Raw genomic sequence first — 18,869 nt, 5'->3', positions numbered from 1 at the left:
GCGTGTTTCTGTTTAATAAAAGCTTCACCTGTCAGCAATAACCCAAGCATTTCTTCCCTTAGGAATCCCCACCCTGCCACTTCAATATTTATACAGCAAAGGAAAAGGCATGAACAACCTGAATTTTTTAAAACCAGCTGTCACTGTGAATTACCTTTCTATAAATCCTTTAAAGGGAGGCCACCGCTTCCACATTGATCAGACCAGTACAACAACCAAACTGGAAGGTGACATCAATCTCATCTTTCTGCGTAAGACCACCAGACAGGGGTAAGTACAGTCCATCTCCAAGACTGTAAGAACCAGACCCTGTACAGAACTGGAAGCTGTATTTGACAGTAAAAGGGGAGTTTGCTACTGAAGCTAAAGGGCACTAACACGTCCCACACGGTACCCCAGAGCAGACCAACACCAAGTGTATTTGGTTTATCTGGAACCCTGGGTATAGCACTCATCTTGGAGAACTGTATTAAGCTGTCGATCTGAGAGCTATTTCTCCGCACTGAAAGGTGTCTCAGATGAGGCAAAACCACTTCTCATCTCCAGCCTGTCTACAGGGACTCTGGCTCACTGCAGAACTAGATCATGTGAAAGGACAACAGTCAGTTAAAAACAAGTTGTCCTTGTCTCTGACAGTGAGTTATGTGCTGCAGGATGCATTTTTCCTGGTACCTGCTGGCGTTTCTGTTTCTTTTCACTATGTGCATTTACTGGCATGCAGCAAAATTCACCTTCTGTGAAGGACAGGAGCTCACGCCTAAAGCTCTGGTACTGGGCACCAACCCCACAGGCTGCCCTGATTTGCAGCAGTGATCTACGCATCCCTGCAGAGCTTACAGCACCAGGAACTGCCAAAGAACGGGATACCCCCAATCACACCTCACCCAGCAGCTAACTGGGGACTTTGCCAGGGCTGCCCAAAGGCCCTTAGGCTTAGGAGGAGTTACCCTCAAACCCCTTTAGGGCGGGCAAAACAGATCCCTTTTTCCAATTCCCTTCTGTTCCCTCTTGATTTAAAATATCAGTACACTTTGTTGCCACTGGAGGGCACCACACGAAGCCCTTTCACGAGGCCCACTGGTTATCACACAGGTTTACACAAACTGCCTATAGCTACACAGTTACAGTTTCCAAATTGGTTACCATGATCCATCAGCACTCCAGCGTCCCTCCTCACCCAGTCCTGGAGCCGGGAACAAAGGGACCCACGGGCCTGTGAGCAAAAAGACACAGGTCAAACAGTGTCAAAAACACAAATACAACAGCCTGAAATACAATTTGGTGTGTTTGATTCAAACCAAACACACCCACCATTTTCTACACAAACACGCTTTTAACTTGCTTGCTCTAATTTCCATTAAAACCTTGTAGGTAGAGGAAGTAGGTCCTGACTTTATCTCACAGGCAGGCCTTGTTCTTCCACCATTTAATTTAGGAGGATAGTATCAGTGGAGTCAATATTATGTCACTGGCTCCACTTTCTTAGTCCTCCAGGTGTATCTCCATAAGAAACTCCTGGGAAGTCTCAGGAACTGACTGTCCTCTCCTAATGCACAGAGCCTAATCACCCAGCCTGCCTTCCTGGCCTCGAAGGTAATTCCCTATTCCTAGCCTCAAACTCAGCTGTACCTTTGTAACTGCCGGCTTCTTTTTTCCAACAGTACCCGACGCTACTCATTAGCAATGCGGAGGAAAGCAGGCAGGGAAAGGCAAAGGTGAGGCTCTGCTTCCCGCTCAGCTCAGCACCTGGACTCCACCGACCCCCCGCACAGCCCAAGGCACAACGCTGACTTTTTGTTAAATTTTCTCTCTGTGGCATTTATGCTGGTGTGCCAGTACGTATTGGGACTCTGCCGTTCTGCTCTCTTAAGCTGTACTTAAAACCTTTCCCAAGCAGATTTATGTCTTAAGCTGTACATAGGCAAGCAATACCGAGGACACGAGCTGCTTGATAAAATGGCCGTAAGGGGCTGCACCCTCTGCCAAAAGAGAGCTTATCCCACAGCCGGAACCGAATAAAAGTGTTTTTCTGGAAACGCAAATCTGTGGCTTAAAACACAGCACCAGAAAGGCTGCATCAGCGAGGAGCGGGGTCTCACACAACCAAATCCAGCGGCATCCGCTTCCTCAGGCAGCACGGCCCGGCCGCCATCACAAGGGCCCGGGCAGCGCTTACCTGCCTCTCCACCATCCCCGGCAGGGCAACGACCGCGGGGATTTCCACACAAGAAATCCCCACATCACGGCGGCAGATCCCGTAAGGCGATACGCGAGTCGTGAAGAAAGAGGGGCAGGGAGAGGCCGAGCCTCGCAGGGCGCCCACCACGCGGGCGGGATGCAGCCGGCTCCACGGGGCGGCTTAACCTCCCCGGGGCCTTTACCTCACCTGCGAGCGGCGGGAGGGCGAGAACCGCCATTCCTCACAGGATGTTCTCGGCACATCCTTACCGCCGGCCGCCATGAGGCTTCACCTCCGGCGGCCGCCATTTGCTGAGGGCGGAGGCCCCGTGTCGAGCCCCCGCCCCGGCCGGGGCGGGGGCTCGACACGGGGCCTCCGCCCTCAGCAAATGGCGGCCGCCCTGAGGTGAAGGCGGGGGAGTGGCTCTTTCTTTGCTGGGCCGCGCCAAAAGTAACCTGTAGAATCCCTCTATTCGGAGGTATTTCTTAGCCAGTTGTATACACTTAAGTTTTCTCTCAGTCTCTAACCAAAATTCCTTACGTTCCGTCGACAGTATTGGAAAGGGAATGGTCAGGAAACGCCTGAGGGCAACAGCTCTTGCCCTGTCCTGCTCTCATGCTGACTTAAACCTGTTTATCGTGCCTATGCGGTGAGAGTCAGATGTATTTCACGGCCCGTGTAATAAAACGCTTGATGAAATGAAGGCTGGATAGGCCGACCATTTATAATCTGAGTTTGTAAAGCTTTCTTGTAGCAAGAGTCAGTATCAGCCCCGCTTGCCTTCGCTTCTTTGGTGTAGCTTTTCCTGCCTCCAGGAAAGCACCTGGTGCATTTAGTACGGGCCTCAGCTTTGGGAAAGCTTCAGTATCCTTCATGTCTTATCGGTTGGACCTTACATGTCTTACATATCTTTCATGTCTTATAGGTTGGACCACCACCAGTCAGGCCGGCCAGCCCAACCCGAAGCCTTGCGTGCTATTCATGAAGCTGCAGCTCCCGGGTTTCACTACATTCCTGATTCCTCAGGGCCTCCGAGGACCGCCAAAGGCAGGAAGAGCAGGCATGGGAGGGAAAGCTGGGGAGTGGATGGTCGCCAAGGCTCAGTGTGGAGGCAGCCGTCACACGTAGGGACAAGCTGCTGGGCTTCATTCACGACTTTTTATTCTCGCACAAGGCAAAGAAATAGCTGGAGGTAAAGAGCAGTAGCCATAAACCACCTCTCTGTATTCTGGAGGTAACAAAGCTCTGCTTGGCCTTAGCAAAAGAAAAGCAAATTGCTCATCAGACTCCTCTTCCAAGCAGCATAAACACTTTGCCTCCTGCCCTTGAAATGGCTTATCAAAGAGCAATATCTCATAAAAGCCTCTTTCAAACCTGGGCTAACCACTGTTCATGCTATTAACTGGAGGCAGTTTGGGAAGGGGAGGTAGGGGGCTTTGATTCCTCTGACATGAAAGCTTTAAAGAAAGAGAAGGAAGTCATAGTATCGACCTGTGATGCCATGGCATACAGATGAAAGCCTAGCTGTCATTTTTGCCTGCAGAGCCTCACCGTGACTTCAGTAGCCTGACTTTGGGGTAGCTCAAGCCTGATTTATGAACTGCAGTTTTCCTCCTTGGGTCCCACAGAGCGTGACCTTTCCTCCTCTCCAACACCCTACAAAGGCAGGGAGAAGAAGTCACGTTGCTTCCTGTACATGGAAGCATGTGGTCTACAGTGATGATTTATTAAGACCAAAATTTCTGAGCATGCCCAAAGAGATCACTTGTATTGACACAGAGGAAAGGACACTTAAGAAGCAGTCTGACTTCTCACAGCCCGTCAGGCATAGAAGAAAACCTTTGTTCCTGGTGGAGAATTTCAAATTCAGCATCATCATTGTTACAAACTGTTCTCTTGCTTTGCATTCCTCTGTCTGTGCGTTAACCCTAGAGTTAATATCTGGCTCTTAAAGGAGTTAAATAAGCCAAAAGGTCAAAGAATAGACAAAAATAAAAATACATAAACAAAGATCTGTTTAAATTAGAAATTTATATTACTTCTTTCTTTTGCTGCACATGGAAAAGCACCAGTATCAAACTGAAGAAAATCTAAGCTCAGGGAGTAGCTGATCAGAAGAGGCGGGAATAGGTCTCAGCCACGGCACCATGGCATTTCAGATACAGACTATAATAATGTGACCATGCATTTGCAACCAGTCTGGAGGCAGACTTCCTTCAGAAAGCCAAAACGATCTAAGAGGTGGATCCATGGGTAAAAAATAACACCTAAGAGGTAGATTATGAACTAAACTAAGCCAATGAAAGTGAAGTATAACCTCACTAAAATTAGTGCCTTGAAGTCCTGAGGTGGGGCTACTGGTGGGCAGATGTGTCTCTGTGGGTTGCTAAGTGGGAAAAAACCCCAAAAGTCCCTTTTTTTCAGACCACCTTCTAGAAACACTATTGACTCTTGTTACAACAAAAGGAACACAAATACCGCTTTGCTAATACATACTGAGCCAGACTTTAACATGTCACTGATAATTTACTTAACAAATATTGTTAGGTATGTACTCTGATGTGGTTCAAAGAACACTTGTTTATTTAAAACAGCTTATTTTAAAACAAGGCTTTTTGTTTTCTTTCTTTTTTGTTCCTGGCATGACAGAGCAGCTAAAACTTTCTGCTTTCTGACCTTGGCTTGTCAGAGATTTGTCATAACAGGGGACAGCATATTTGCACTGAGTCTGCCAGCACGGATTTTCAGGGGTGAGAGAGGCTGCTCACTTTTAGGGCTGGGTTGTGGTGAGGAGAATTTCATTCTGCTCTCATGATGTCCTGAAAACTGTCAATTCCCGCAACTTATTTCTCCCTAACTATCCCCAAAAGCTGTCCCTGATGTTATGCATGCCATTCCCAGCCCAGTCTCAGCGGGGTGGCTGGGCATCTTGCCTGTTTCTTAGCACTTATATTCATGCTATATCATTGCAGTCTTTCTTACTTACGGTAAACAGCGTCTGAAATAGCTGGCACCACCCACCGCTGGGGACAGGCGCTGGGACTCCGTGTGCGCTCGCCGATGGCATTCGGCATTCCCACGAGTCTCACTGAGGTCAGGACAAAGTGGCGAGGGAGGACAGATTTCTGGCTTCTCAGGAGCTCTGACCAGTATCTCTGTAAAGCGGCAGTGACAAACCATTATGAAAGCACTTGCTTTCTAAATTTCTCTTTCCACCGTTTTTGAAAGTCAGCATGGTTCAACCCTGAGCCTGGCAGCCCCCAGGTCTAGGCCAGGGTTTCCTGCGAGGTGGACACTGACAAGCCACAGTGTTCCCTGCAACTTGTTCTACCCACCTGGGAAAGGGCTGTGTGGGTCTTCTTGTAAAGCACTTAGGGATCTGTAAAGGAAAAAATTCATTTTCTGTAAAGGAAAATATACAAGCAAAGTAACATCTTCTTTCTTCATGGCAAAAAGGGATAGTTCTTGCTGGAGGTGCGAAGCAATATTCTTCACACATTCCACACTGCAAATACCAAGGGAATCTTATCAAACATATTCCATGTCATCTTGAGGCTGAAGATAAAGCCATACCTCCTCCCAAGGAACTAGGGAGCTGCAGGATCACCAGGATGACGTCATTCTGCTGGGTTATAAAACATGCTGCATGCTGAACTTGGCGCTCAGCGTCCTCAGGGTAAGCTAAGAGCTAATGTAATGAACTCCGGGGAAGGATTTACATCAAATACCACTTTGGAATATTAAAGACAGACAGGACCAGCTTCTCGCTTGAATAATTACACGCTGGCTAAATTCCTCCTTTCATTTCAAAACCGGGCAATCACCTTTTCCACTTCCTCTCTAAAACTGTGTGCGTTGCTGTGCTATTTCACTACCTCAAGAGAAATGTATGTGATTAAAGGATGAAGTAACTTCTGTTAATTACCATGGGCTGAACTAAGATTAGTTTTAGCTCTCGCAGTGACTCTTGCCACTCGAGGGGGGGAGCAAGCAAACCGAGAAAGAGAGATTCAAATTTCAACAAGTGTCCACAGCTGCTTGCCTTTGCTAACATAACCTCAAAGGCAGAGGTGCCTGCGAACACTCCTGAACTTCAATTTGCACATGGGAGTATAATATAAAAGACCTTGCATACATATTCACGCTGCAGGCAGTAGCGCTGCAGTGCTCACAAGCTGGTTTAGTTAACTATGTTTGTATTCTCCTTCTGTCTGTAGATACCGGTGTAAGGCTTTCAGACATTATAGGGTATTTTTCCAGGCTCACTTTAACTGCAATTAGAAAAAGAATATTTTCTTGTGGTAAAAGTTGTTGTAAGCAGCAAGAGTCAGTTTGAAAAGCGGGATTTAGTCCCAGCATTATGGCTGTGTGTTTGCGGGAGATCCACAGGCAGTGGTACTTAAGGGTAGGACTCCTAGCAAATGGTATCAGAAGAAAAATGGAAGAAAGAGAAGCCGAGAGGGAAAAAGTAGAACATCAGAAGACCAGAAGACCGTTTCCTGGCCTGAGAAAGACTAAACTGTTAAACTACAGGCAGAGCTTGAAGGTCCAGGACTTCAAAGGTGTTTAGAAGCCTCCAACCCATTTTGCTTAATGGCTCTGGGTCCTCTGGCCTTTTCTAACTCAGTTGCCTTGCTTGTTAAAGAGGATGCTAACGCACAGCTTCGCAGGGTTTGCAAAGCTAAGTTCACTGAGGTTTGCATGGGAAGTGTGGGAGGAGGTTCTTAAAGATGTTAAACAAGGGAAAGAAAAGAAAACATGAGACACTTTGCCCTAGTAACACTGAAAGCAGGCACTGAGAGAAAACATTCAGTGGAGTTACAATACAGAAGTCCTTTGCCCCCAGAGCCATAGCTTTAGCAGAACAGAAGATATCTGAAGCACCTGGACATCCCCTTTGTTCTGAACCAGCAGTACAGGCTGCACAGGGACATGGCAGTAATTTAAAAGCTCGTTTTCTGCATCCAAACATCATGTCAGGATGAAATGCAATTCGTTCTGCTATCATTTAATGAGCACCCCTGGGACCACTGTCCCTTGGAGGCATGATGTCTCACGTCAGCAGAGAGATTATTTGTTTTGAAGCTTGTGAATAGCTCTGAGACTTCATTTCAAAGTGCTCCATGCAGAGTCATGACTCAAACCCTTCTGGTCTCACAGAAGGGCACAACTGACTGCAGTTTCCCTCTGCTGTTTCTGAGCATCCTGTAAGGGATTAGTAGATATTAATTTTATTATTCTTTCCTCTCTTTTATGTAGGAATGGCTTTGTCATTGCTTCAATTCCTTCATGTTCATGACACATTTTCTTCAGTGTCTCCACTGAGACAAGCAGAGACGGCCACAGCAAAAAGCACTGCAACAAAAACTATGGCAATCATTCAGTTTCAGGTGATTTTTAATTTATATATAGCCATTGGGAAAATCGTAGTATGAGAACCATCCTCAGACCTGTGACAAGGTAGCTGTGCACAACACTTGTCTGGTTTCTCCTGTTGTAAGAATAAGCAATTATTACCCAGAATTTTATACCTATCCCTTGAAGGGACCAAGATATTCATCTAGGGCAATTTGCTGAGAAAACAGTATTTTTTTACCAGATCATAATAGTTCATACTCACCTGGAAGCAACTAAAGTGATACCCAGGTTTAGCAGCAGTATTACCTGATTGAAAATATGCAGCATGGAAAGTAGAGCAAATCATTCTGAATGGGCCATTTAATGCTGAATTGCTGAACCTTATTCAGTTCTAAAACACAAAGCCTTAAGATTAAAACCCCAGAGATGCATAAAGGACCTCTCCTTCATCATGTCTACGTTGGATTTTACTCTTGCATTAGCATTAAAGCAAGAATAAACGAGAAGTGCAGACACTGCATAAGACTGCCAGCCTGTCTGAAATGGAGAATAATTCAATCATACTCTTTCAGTTTATTCCAGCGTTCTCCCTTCCACGGGGAAGGACCACGTGTAAAGCCATGGGTTTCTGTCCCAAGCAGAGCTCCATCACTGAGTGACAGTTCAAAAAGCATGGGAAGAGATACTAAACTGTAAAAGGTTCAGAGCACAGGGCATGTGATGTTGCTATGTAATCTTGAAGAAAGGAAGGAGATCTGGAATGGCTGAAGAATTTACAGTGGGATCCAAAGACATGAGGATACTGGAGGGATGAATGTCACATTAGAGCTATTACTGCTCCACAGCAAGGCCCTTCCTGCCGCGTGGGGGGCAGCCTGGAACCGGCCCCCCCAAACCCCCACAGCCTCACACTGCACAGAAGGCTTAAGAGGTGTAGCTTATAGAGAGACGCTCACGAGAAGAGGTCTTCGGTAAGGATCAGGCATGGTGGTTCCAGACTTTAATTATCATCTGTTCCTGGCAACAGTGAAATTTAGATGGGCAACGGAATGAACAGAGCTGCATTCAGTAGCTGCAGATCAGTGTTTTATGTTAAGTGAAATTATTGCACACCAATATGGACATAAATCTGGCTGATACAGAGGGTTGATTAGCACAGCTCTACACTCCAAATAATGGCACTGAAGATGCAGTGTCAATTTCAGGGAATTAATCATATTGATCACATCTTTTCAATGATAATGCATCAGGCATTTTTATAGCAGATTAAATTAACTGGTTTTACCATTCATTAATACATCCCAGAGTATTAACTATGCTTGTGAAGAAATATTTTACCCCCTTCCTGCAGACATTCTCTGGACCCATATGCTGTTACTTTTCCTCTCCTATCCTTTTTGCAGCAAGTAAGTGGAGGAGATATTGACGGTGTGGTGCTGTTTCCCTCTAATGGAGCCAGCTTTTCCTTGAACTAGGCACAGGAGCCTGCATGCAATAGAAGAGATTAACTCCAGGTGGCAAATTACAGCCGATTACAATAGGTGCATGTATATGGAAACACAACGTAATATTGCCAGGAAAACAACATATCTGGCAGCCAACTCTCCCTCTCTGGGCATGTTCCTTTTGAAAATAGGATACTTGATTTTTTTCAGCCTTCACTAGAAACATATCTGCTCCTTCAGTATCAACTGTAGAACCCCTGGAAGATCGACAAGGACCCCATGCCCTTTGTCCTACTGTTATCACTGGGGCAGTGGTATGGCAATACACACACATTGATGAACTAAAGGAAAATACGAAAGGGAATTCCCTGGCCTAACAGCATATAACCCAAATACTACATAGGAAGGGAGAGCACACAAGCAGAGCAAAAGACATGACGCAAACGTGAACAGTAGTGAGCTACAAATGGTGGTGGCCCATGAGTCTCATCAGTTTGGAGATGGAGGAACACAGAAACAGGTAACAACTGAGAGGTCACCTGCTCCTTTCTTACCTGCTTTAAGGCTCCTACTGCTGCAGTCCCTGAACTGCTCCATCATCCACCTCTCCCCTGCTTGTGCTTCTTCAGGAATGGTTCAAAAAGTCTCGAAAGTCAATTGCCTCTGCATTGACAACAGCCAGCAATTCTTTCAGTGCTTTTGGAGTGCCTTTCTGCCTACCGGGAAGGCTGGCAGCATACTCTCCAGGTCCATCAGTGGAATAAGCGTGGCACCTGCCTTTACCTGTGAAGAGACTTGTCCAAGGGCACGCGAGGGTTTGATGGGCTTGCCAAGGACAGGCCACAAACACAGGGGCTTGCCAGCCATATACCACCTTTCATCACCCTTATGCCAGTCCAACCCCCTCAATTCTTCCCTTCCCCAGACAGCAAGCATCTTAGTTATTTTAAAAAGAATTTCATATATCCGTTAGTCTGCAAACTACAAAGTAAATATACATGTCAAATGAAATGGCTAGGACTTTGACACTTCTTAAAATATACATTTTATTATTTTCTGGTGTTTGCTATGAAGGTTTCATTCAAATTGTGAAGGTACACAGCCTTTACAAACTTCTTGAGTTAAAGGTTTTTGTTGGTGGTTTTATGTTCTGTTTCTTTCATGGCAGAGGAAAATACATAGGCTATAAAATGTTGAAATTCACTAGATGTTTAGTATTACCTCTTCGTATATGCTGTGGAATGCTTTGTAGAAATACTATATAAAATAAGGCAGACTTTGACAGGGAATTCAGTCATAAAATTTCATGGGAGAAAACAAAAAGTTCCACAAGTTCCGCGCCAAATCCCCGCCCCGCGGTGGGCGCGGGACATGTGGCGTACAGAAGTCCCCCTCCCTGGCAGCGCTCTCGGGGGACCCAAGTCCTTGTGATCGAGGCTGCGACCTCAGATCAGACGTGGCGACCTGCTGAATTTAACACATTATTATTTTTGTAGCCAAGGGAAGATCAGGTGGTCGTCACTGGTTTGTGGGAGAACTACTGCAGTTCTGGTGCTCAGACAGTATACATTTCTTGTTTATTCTACTATTCTCAAGTGAGGCCTTTTCAATAAAACTTATTTTAATTAACATAAATCAGACAATATTTAAACATACACATCTATCCTTACAGTGCAATAAAAATGTATCATTGTATAGTATTTTGTATTTGCATTATGAAAATAAAAGGTCTGTACATCAATTAAATGTATATTAATGAGTATGAATCATGTAAATTTGTAATGCATCTAAAGTTGGCTTTGGCTTTTAAGTATTTATAAATTCATAGAAAATATTGAACATCTAACAAAATAAATAAAACATATCATTTTAATCATAGATGCTAACGATCAACCTCAAAAATTCTTGTGTTATTTTTTACATTTGCTACTAAATTTCTTAAGGAGAACTCACTTTCAGTAGTGCTCAGAAGTGAATGATTGCACCTTCTGTGATGTGAAAAAATAGAGTACATCTATTTTTCATAGATCAAAAATTCCTTCATAGAGAGTTGCATTTTAAATGTCTGATTGTTCTACATAACTGTCTTAAGTGCTTATAAAAAGCATGTAGCTTTCTCAGAAACGCTGTGAGTCTCTATTAATAGATACTTCTCTTTCACTTGCAGGATTGAGGATTAAGCAAAATCTTCTAGTGAGTGTCCTTCTTATGAGGATTCTTCAAGGTCTTCCAGCTTCACATACTGGTATGAAGATATCGCAAAAATATGTTCACTAATAAACCCTCTTCGGTACAAGTACTGCAGCAATCCAGTGTAATTCCACTTGATAGGCTTATTTCATTGGAGTCCACACATGGTAGTTTGTGGAAGTCAACTGCTGACCTCATGTTCTCTTGAATTTGAAAGTTCCCCAAGCGCACAGGCTAGCCTTACTGTAATACTGAAGAGACCAAAACAAATCTGAAATCACATGAGTAAAAGTGAGCTTGAATAAATATGCATCTGGTTAGTAAATTACACACCATGGTCTAATTGCTATTCTGGTGGTGGTCGAAGGCTCCGCAGCTTCCTTTCATCTAGTCCTTTCCAGTATTTAAAGTTATTATCCAGATGCTGCATCAAATTTGGCAGGTCTGCAAATGCTAGGGAAGAAAGGGCAGAGTGTATTTAGTTTGCAGAATTGAAACAGTCACATGATTCTGTCTGCTTAAATATCACTTGAAATGTCTGGGCAACTGTGTTAAGTAGAAAAGCTTAACTCTGTCATACTGATACTTGAAATGGTTTTGGCCGTATAGCTCTCATCGCTCACGCGTCGCTCAGGCCGCTGAGAACAGTTCTCTTAGGTCTACTTAATACTGGTATTGCAAGTCCCAGCAAAGAGACCCAGTTTTCCAGGAGGCGCATAGCTAATTATGCTTGTAATTGTTCTACTTCATCAAATCTCAGTCACATGTCATGATCAGGAGAGTCACATTTCTGACCACTTTTACCACGGAGGCAGCGCTTGGAAGGAAACAGCCGCTCCCCCAAGCAGCTTCCAGACTATAGAAATCTGTCTTGAAGAATGACTGATATTAACAGGGACAAAATGACTGTGCCCAAAGTGCTATCAAGGAGAATATGTTCTGTTCTCCATTTACAGAGAAGCAAGTTTAAAACGAAGCAAGTTAAATATTGTCTGAATCTAATATATTAAAGGGAAACCACGAGAATGGCTTGTAGCAGTGTCAAAATACTTCTGAGCAATAATGAAGTTATTAGGCTTACTTGAACTGCAGAAATCTTCCCTTTTCTCCCCCTTTCTCTAGGAGCCATAAGAAAGCAATTTTATATCACAGCAGTTTCAAATGTTCACAAAATTCTTACTGTCAAAAATATAGCAGAGTTTTGCTTACCATCCCACGCATCAAACATATCAGTGATGAAGTAATCGATGAATGATATTTGGGATTTGGGGATGCTGCAAGTATTTCTGTCAAAAACGGGCATCACAACAGGTAAACCTTGCCTCTTTTCTTCATCAGTCTGCAAAAAACACTCTTGTCATTATTCATCTAAGACACATTCTGTTAATGGGCTGCTTTTAGCAGCAGATTGTTTGGCACTGACTACAGCATGCAAGGGCTAAATAAACAGAGGAACGTGAATAAATCTGAAGAAGCAGCGATTTAATCTTAAGCACCTAGTCGTCTAGGTTTCAGCCAAACAGCAGACGAATAGTGCCTTCCAGTGTTTCCCACAAAGTGATACATTTACCTTCTGCATCTGCACACAAAGCTGACCCTAAGTAACTTCACACATTACTGATGAAGTTATGAATGCTTCAGAGCTAAAAGATGCTCAACCATTCTCAGTCTCTGATGAAGCGACATTCGGTACAAATCAGAGATGGCAAAATCTCTTTTTCATCCTCTTTTTGCCTCCTTGAGGTACCAAGTTCCAGTTGCAGTATTTGGTCTATCATCAGTAATAACGACCCTGCCCTCTCCTTTTCCCCACCTGCATAAAACATTTCTTCAGCACAGCGTGCTAAGGTCTTACAGCATTTCTTGGAGTAAGTGCTGTTCCCATGCTAACACTAGGACCTCATGATCCTATTCCTGAGGCATAGCCAGCACGTGGGTACGCAGGAGGCACCCTTCCTCGGCCTCTTGTGATGCGGCTGCATTTGCAGGAAGAAACTCAAAAAGCCCAGCTCCAAACTGAACAACTTGACAGATTAATTTTTCCAAAAACTGCACTGTATTTGTTTGTCTGAAGGCATCTAGCCTTGTATCGGCATAAGTAACATCCCATCATTTAAAATGAAAAAAGTTGCTATTTTTCACAATACGTAATGCAGCGTTAGATGTTCTGGGACGCTGGCAGTGTATGCACACTGCTCTTCCCCTTTAAAGAGATGCTCACCTGGAATTTCAGCAGCGTGTTTTATCTGCCTTACCTGTGCAAAGTACTCCTCAGAGATGCGCCCAGCCCACTCTATACACTGCTCTATGGGTCGGCATGGATTGGAAATGTCAGCACACTTTATCAACATGCGTTTGATAAGGATACGGTTTTCAGGAGACGTGAGAACAGTTTTGATTGAATCTCCATCACCATTATTCTGTAACATTTAAGAATGAAGAACAATTCATTAGCAATGTCTCTGAACGCTTATTCAAAAGCTTTATGCCTTGGGAATGCTTTCAGCAGATCCTGCAGGGATCAGTACTGCCACTGGCTACCATATTTGATGTCCAACTGGATTTATAGGGGGATTATGAATGTTAGCCACAGCTCTGAACTAGCACTGAACTCCAGTTTCTGGATTCAGCCACTGTCGTCGTGTCAGATCTCTTGGGCATCTTTGGGCAAGTCATCTAATCCCTCTATGCCTTATCTGCCTCCTTTAAAGTGTGGCGAGGATCCATCCATCACTACACACAGAGTGATGAGCACCGTGTAGGCAGAAAAATGTAATTCTCTGCTGAAACCCAAGAATTAATGGACTTGCACATTAAGAGTGGAATAGCTGTTTTTTTTAAAAAAAAAAGGACTGACCCGAGATGCACGGTCATCCTCTGCACACAAACCTCATCAGCGTGAGTGTCAATCATTCTGACAGCACTGCTGCTATTAGGAGAGGCAGATCCCACACTGCCTCCCAGGCTTGCTCCTCACTCCCTTCCACTGGAGCCATGTTAGTCCATCCGTCTCTGACCTGACTGGGAATTTTACTTTCTCAGAGTTTATCAGTATTAAAGCGATATATTAGAAACGTGCTTCCGAACAGCCTGATCTTTCCTCTGCAAGTCTAGGAAAGCTTGCAGCCCACACACGGCTTATATTTGGTTCCCAGGCTGCACATATAAGCGCGTCAATGGTACGCTATATTTGGAGCCAGTATACAGCTAATATGAGTAAAGACTCTGATGATCCAGATTAGGAACTATTTTCTGTGGAGCTCTGATGAAGTAAGTTTCCAAAGGACAGAGATTCAGGATTAACATCTCTTAAAAAAAAATTACCTGGAAGTACCACATCATTGCTCGACTCTTTAGGGATGGGTAGGTACAGAAACTTACACCACCGTCTACCCAGAATAGAAACCCTTTGAAGCAAGGAATATACTAGACCTCTCTGGCACCTAACAAGGTCTTGGTCTATAGTCAAAGCGGTGAAGTAACAGTAATAATAATGGTAATAATAATAATGGGCCACCAGTTCCTGCAGTACGAAGAGGGAGATACAAAGCAGAAGAAACATTCTGATCTTTTATTAGGACGTATTTTTCAGAAGGAAGTTATTGTGGGGAAGAAAGTTCTTCCTGAAGGAAGAAATTGACAATAATAAAAAAATATTATTTGGTAGTATACTGGCTCAGAAATACCAGCTCCACAGTTTCTACCAAAGTGAGACTTCCAAACCAATTCTTTTCCCTCAGTTTTAGATACGTGGAAGGGAAAATACAGCAGAAACAAAAGCGAGGTGCATACATTTCCAAATTCATGACAAAATTACCTAAGAGAAAGCCAAAGTAAAGTGATGGAATCTTCAGAAACATGAGCAGTGTGTAAAAATTAAGCATGGAGAATTATTAGAGATCATTCAGTTAAGGATAGTGGAGAATATCCTAGTAGGTAAGCCACCAGGAATCAAGAAAGGATGTTCGCTTCCGTGAGCTGTTCAAACCAAGGGCACAGTTCTACTTGCTGGATGCGGATGTCTTGGGAATAAAATGTGCTAACTGTGCTTAGTCCCGGCATCCTGCTCAGAGTGCAGAGGTGTCTCTGCATGTCAGATGTTGGCTTCCTGTCATAGGCTTAGGTGACATCATGAAGGGAAATGGGAGGATAAAGGATGCTGGAGCTGGAAAGGATTTTTTTCAGTTTATGAAACAAAAGAATAAAGGAAACAAACAGAGCAGCTTCTCAGCATGGCTCTTTGAACAAGTATGTATAAAAATAATAAATAAAAAAAAATAAGTGGAACTGTCCCATTTGGAACACACGGTTGGCAGCTCAGCCTGCAAACACTACACTGAGTCACTGCCATGCCTGGAAACCAGGCCAGGAAACACACGCTGCCGCTGCAACCAGATACACAACCAGACTTGAAAGAGGATCTGCCAGTGTTGTTCTGCTAGTAATGAGCCCAGCAAACGATTGGGTTTACCCACTCACACATTACAGGCCTTTTAATAGGAACCTGCTGAACCGAGAATCTCCCAACCAAAAGGAGGGAAACATTTTGCTTCTTGTTTTCAATAAAAATTGTACAGTCTTTGTCTTTCTTCCCATCCTTGGGCAGAATTTGCTGTGAATCACAAATGCCTTGTGGGACAGATTATTTTCCTGCAGCCCCAGGGACTCAATTAAACTTTTGTTTGATTTCTATATGTCACTGTATTTGTTTTTACTGTCTGTACAGGTCCAAGCCCCATTCTTCAGCAGCAGCAGCTATTCAGCTCTCCATAACAGGCAAGAAGAGGAGTTTGGCTCTTTGGATGGATGCTGCTGCTCAAAAAACTGCTGCATCTCAGTTCTTGGAGCTGTGAGGAGGGGCTCTGCGCACCGAGCCGGGCCAGTACAAGCCCTCCAGCAGAACCAGGTGCCCTAGAGAGTTACGCACCCCATAAGGTCAACTGCCGCGGTGCATTACACCCAGTAGCACCCTTCTTCTCCTCTCTACCCCTCCTATGCTGAATGCTGCTACACTCATCCGGAGAGCCTGCCCCGCACGTTCCCAAGAGCTAGAAAGACAAGCCATTTCTCAGGAGTACTGGGAGAAGAGGCCTTCAGTGAGCCTGCATGCCAGACTGCACTGGGGGTGAGCGGGGATGCGGTATGGTAGCACTGGGATGAATAGAGGAGCTGCCATCAAGCAGTTTCTTCATCTGCAGACTATCGTGCACAGACGGCAAAGTGCCCTGGCTTCTCCTGGCTAGCTCACTTCCTTGTTATCTCCCAATAATTGCTCCCTCTAGTTTACTTCTTGTTTGTTACAATCAAGGACCTGAGCAGAGAAATGTTTAGCCTCACAATTTCCCATCCATTTTGCTGGCCTTACGTTTCCGTTAAAATATCCCGAAACAAAAAAAGTCTATTCATGAATATATCAGGCATAAATAAATGTATTAGTGTGTTACTTCTTAAAATCGTTCTAAGCAAAACTGGTTCTGTGGAAAATTCCACAATCATAAATTAATACATATATATGTTTAAAAAAAAAAAAAAGGTCTACAATGAAACAGCTTGATCATCTACAGCTAAGGTTGCAGGCTAGCCTGCAGGCTGACGCTTCACATTAAAAGATTTTGTTTAATACTGTTCATAACTGCCAATTTAAATTGTTTGGTTGAAGTTTCCCCACCAGGTGTCCACCTCAGGCAAAGATGTTTTTCCCCCTGAAAATTGCAGTTAAAAATGTTTTGGTGGCTTCTACATACGAGGTTGGGGGAAATAAGCTCTTTGTGCTGATGTTAAAAATTATTGCTGTTTTTCTCTTTTTTAATACCCTCCCATTTTTATGAGTGAGGACCTGGAATTTAGCTGGAGGGATGGTTTGGGGGTAAACCAGTCACCAGCCCTGTGAATATCTGCTGGACAAGTTACAAACTTTGGAGAAAAAAAGTTGTGGTTTGTGTAGACTCGATAGGGATTGCTGGAGCCTGGGACTGAACAGGACTCTCCCTGCAACTGCAGCCCTTCGCTGTGCTGGACCAGGCACTGCCCAGGCCCCGGTTTTGTAGCTAAGAACAGGGAGCTTCTCTCTCCTGTACTTGCAGTAAAAATCACCAGCAGAAAACAGCAGCAGGGAAAAGGAGGTTGTTGCCTGATTTGAATTAAAAAAGATGAAGAGAAGGAGGAGAGAGGCACAAAAGTCCTGGGAACTGTGAAGGAGACAGGAAACTGGCAAGCAAACAGAACTGGAAGATGGGAGGAAGGCTGGAAAAGGAGGGACTTGTTGAGCGGGGAAGCTAGTGCTGGAAAATGGAGGAGGAAGAGAGGCAGAGCTAGTGAGAAGCCAAGGAGCACAACGGTGGGCGAGAAGTGAAAACAGCACGACGAGACAGTGGGCAGTGAAGGGGCTTTGAAGTCAGAGCAGAGTCAGTGAAAAACAGAATCTGATGCTACAATTAAGGGCTGACTGCATCATAACACGTGCATATAAACGGGGTCATTAGGTTGAAAAGATGGCGGTAGTCCTGGCACTTGGTAACCTTTGACAACAACTTTACAATTTAAGCCTGTTTTTTCACCATCCTTCCTTTATTTGTAATAGGTAGCAGACCAACTGTGCTAAGCCTTTGTTACGGCTTAGCTATTAAATGGCTAATCTAAGGACAAATGTGTGCACAAACTAGCTCTGGTAGCAGTGAACAGGCACTTGTAACGAAGTGTAGATATGTCCTGGGCAGTGAACTTTGTCATTACACAAGGTCCAATACAACACCCACAAAAATCAACAGTATTAGTCTGTCTGTAACTTTAAGCCACATTCTGCACCGTGAGGCTGTCTGGGAAAAATGTTTCATAGCCACAGACTTAACAGCCTTTCTCCTAGTTTACTCAGTAAAACCAGTATCCTATGGGGACTTTGGCTTCATATTCACATCGTTCTCATTCGCATCGCTGGGTGCCAAGAACAAAGCTAATTCTAGCATATACTCCTGTGGACAAAGGTACTCTCCTCCAGTTAAGCTCCAATCTCCTTCTGACGGGTGAAGGAACAAGACCTGTTCCTCTCCCACCTTCACATAATAAAAAGACTTCCCCCCCCCCCCCATTACATACAACGGTCATAAATGTGGCTTTCTAAAAAACATGGTAAGAAAACACAGAAAACCATTACAGCTCCTGCAGGACGTTGCCACCAATGCAAACTTTATTATAACTGTTTCTTAAAATTTTCTCTTTGCAAAAACGATTCCAACAAAATTATACACTGCTCTTACTGGCAACAAAACTGCTGGATGAAGCTGTTATTGAAACTGGTGTGGTTTTTCAGAATGAGTTCTTAACAGGCAATTTCATTGTGTCCATGGGGTTCCAGATGGCTATTGATTATGTCTATATGATACATAATGCCACCATCATCTATTTTAAAGATTAAAAAAGAGTGTAGACAGAAAACCCGTGAGTGCTGCCAGGCAGCGCTGAAGGCCCTCATTTCCAGAGAATGTGCCATATGGCAGTCAATATACCTGCCCTTATGCTACACCACCAGCGGTTCCCATCGCGGGTGAGGGAGTAACGCAGCTTCTGTTCTGAGGCAAGTCTTGGCCCCTTTGCAGAAATTGCCAACAACAATGCCAGGTCGTGCCGCTAGCGCTCTCTCCGTGGGAGTGACTGGGTTCATCAAAATGGCAGTTTTAACAGGAAAATATACAACTCCAGCT

At 44.3% G+C, this 18,869-nt stretch overlaps 1 protein-coding gene and 1 non-coding gene across 11 annotated transcripts in view; both read right to left on the bottom strand.

The window, feature by feature from the left end:
• The window catches only part of PDE8A (phosphodiesterase 8A), a 169,185-nt gene that overhangs the window by 1,337 nt on the left and 148,979 nt on the right, over positions 1-18,869 (bottom strand). For 8 of the 10 annotated variants that reach the window (XM_063347222.1, XM_063347223.1, XM_063347216.1 and 5 more), the window contains exons 20-25: positions 13,428-13,592; positions 12,382-12,511; positions 9,537-11,625; positions 5,515-5,558; positions 5,166-5,334; positions 1,144-1,213 (exon numbers count right to left, since the gene is read on the bottom strand). In XM_063347222.1, the coding sequence (XP_063203292.1) occupies positions 11,519-11,625; positions 12,382-12,511; positions 13,428-13,592 (402 nt within the window). In that variant the 3' untranslated portion in view covers positions 1,144-1,213; positions 5,166-5,334; positions 5,515-5,558; positions 9,537-11,518. Of the gene's footprint in view, positions 1-154; positions 248-1,143; positions 1,214-5,165; positions 5,335-5,514; positions 5,559-9,536; positions 11,626-12,381; positions 12,512-13,427; positions 13,593-18,869 lie in introns of all 10 variants that reach the window. The other 2 variants (XM_063347218.1, XM_063347217.1) reach the window with 2 other exon arrangements.
• Positions 1,364-1,494, bottom strand: LOC134521244 (small Cajal body-specific RNA 15). Its single transcript, XR_010072701.1, has one exon. It is a non-coding gene; the product is annotated as a small Cajal body-specific RNA 15 (non-coding RNA).

The sequence above is a fragment of the Chroicocephalus ridibundus genome, chromosome 9, assembly GCF_963924245.1.
Source record: "Chroicocephalus ridibundus chromosome 9, bChrRid1.1, whole genome shotgun sequence".
Taxonomy (NCBI): domain Eukaryota; kingdom Metazoa; phylum Chordata; class Aves; order Charadriiformes; family Laridae; genus Chroicocephalus; species Chroicocephalus ridibundus.
The sequence above is the reverse complement of the archived record's forward strand: the minus strand, read 5'-3'. Positions and strand labels throughout refer to the sequence as shown.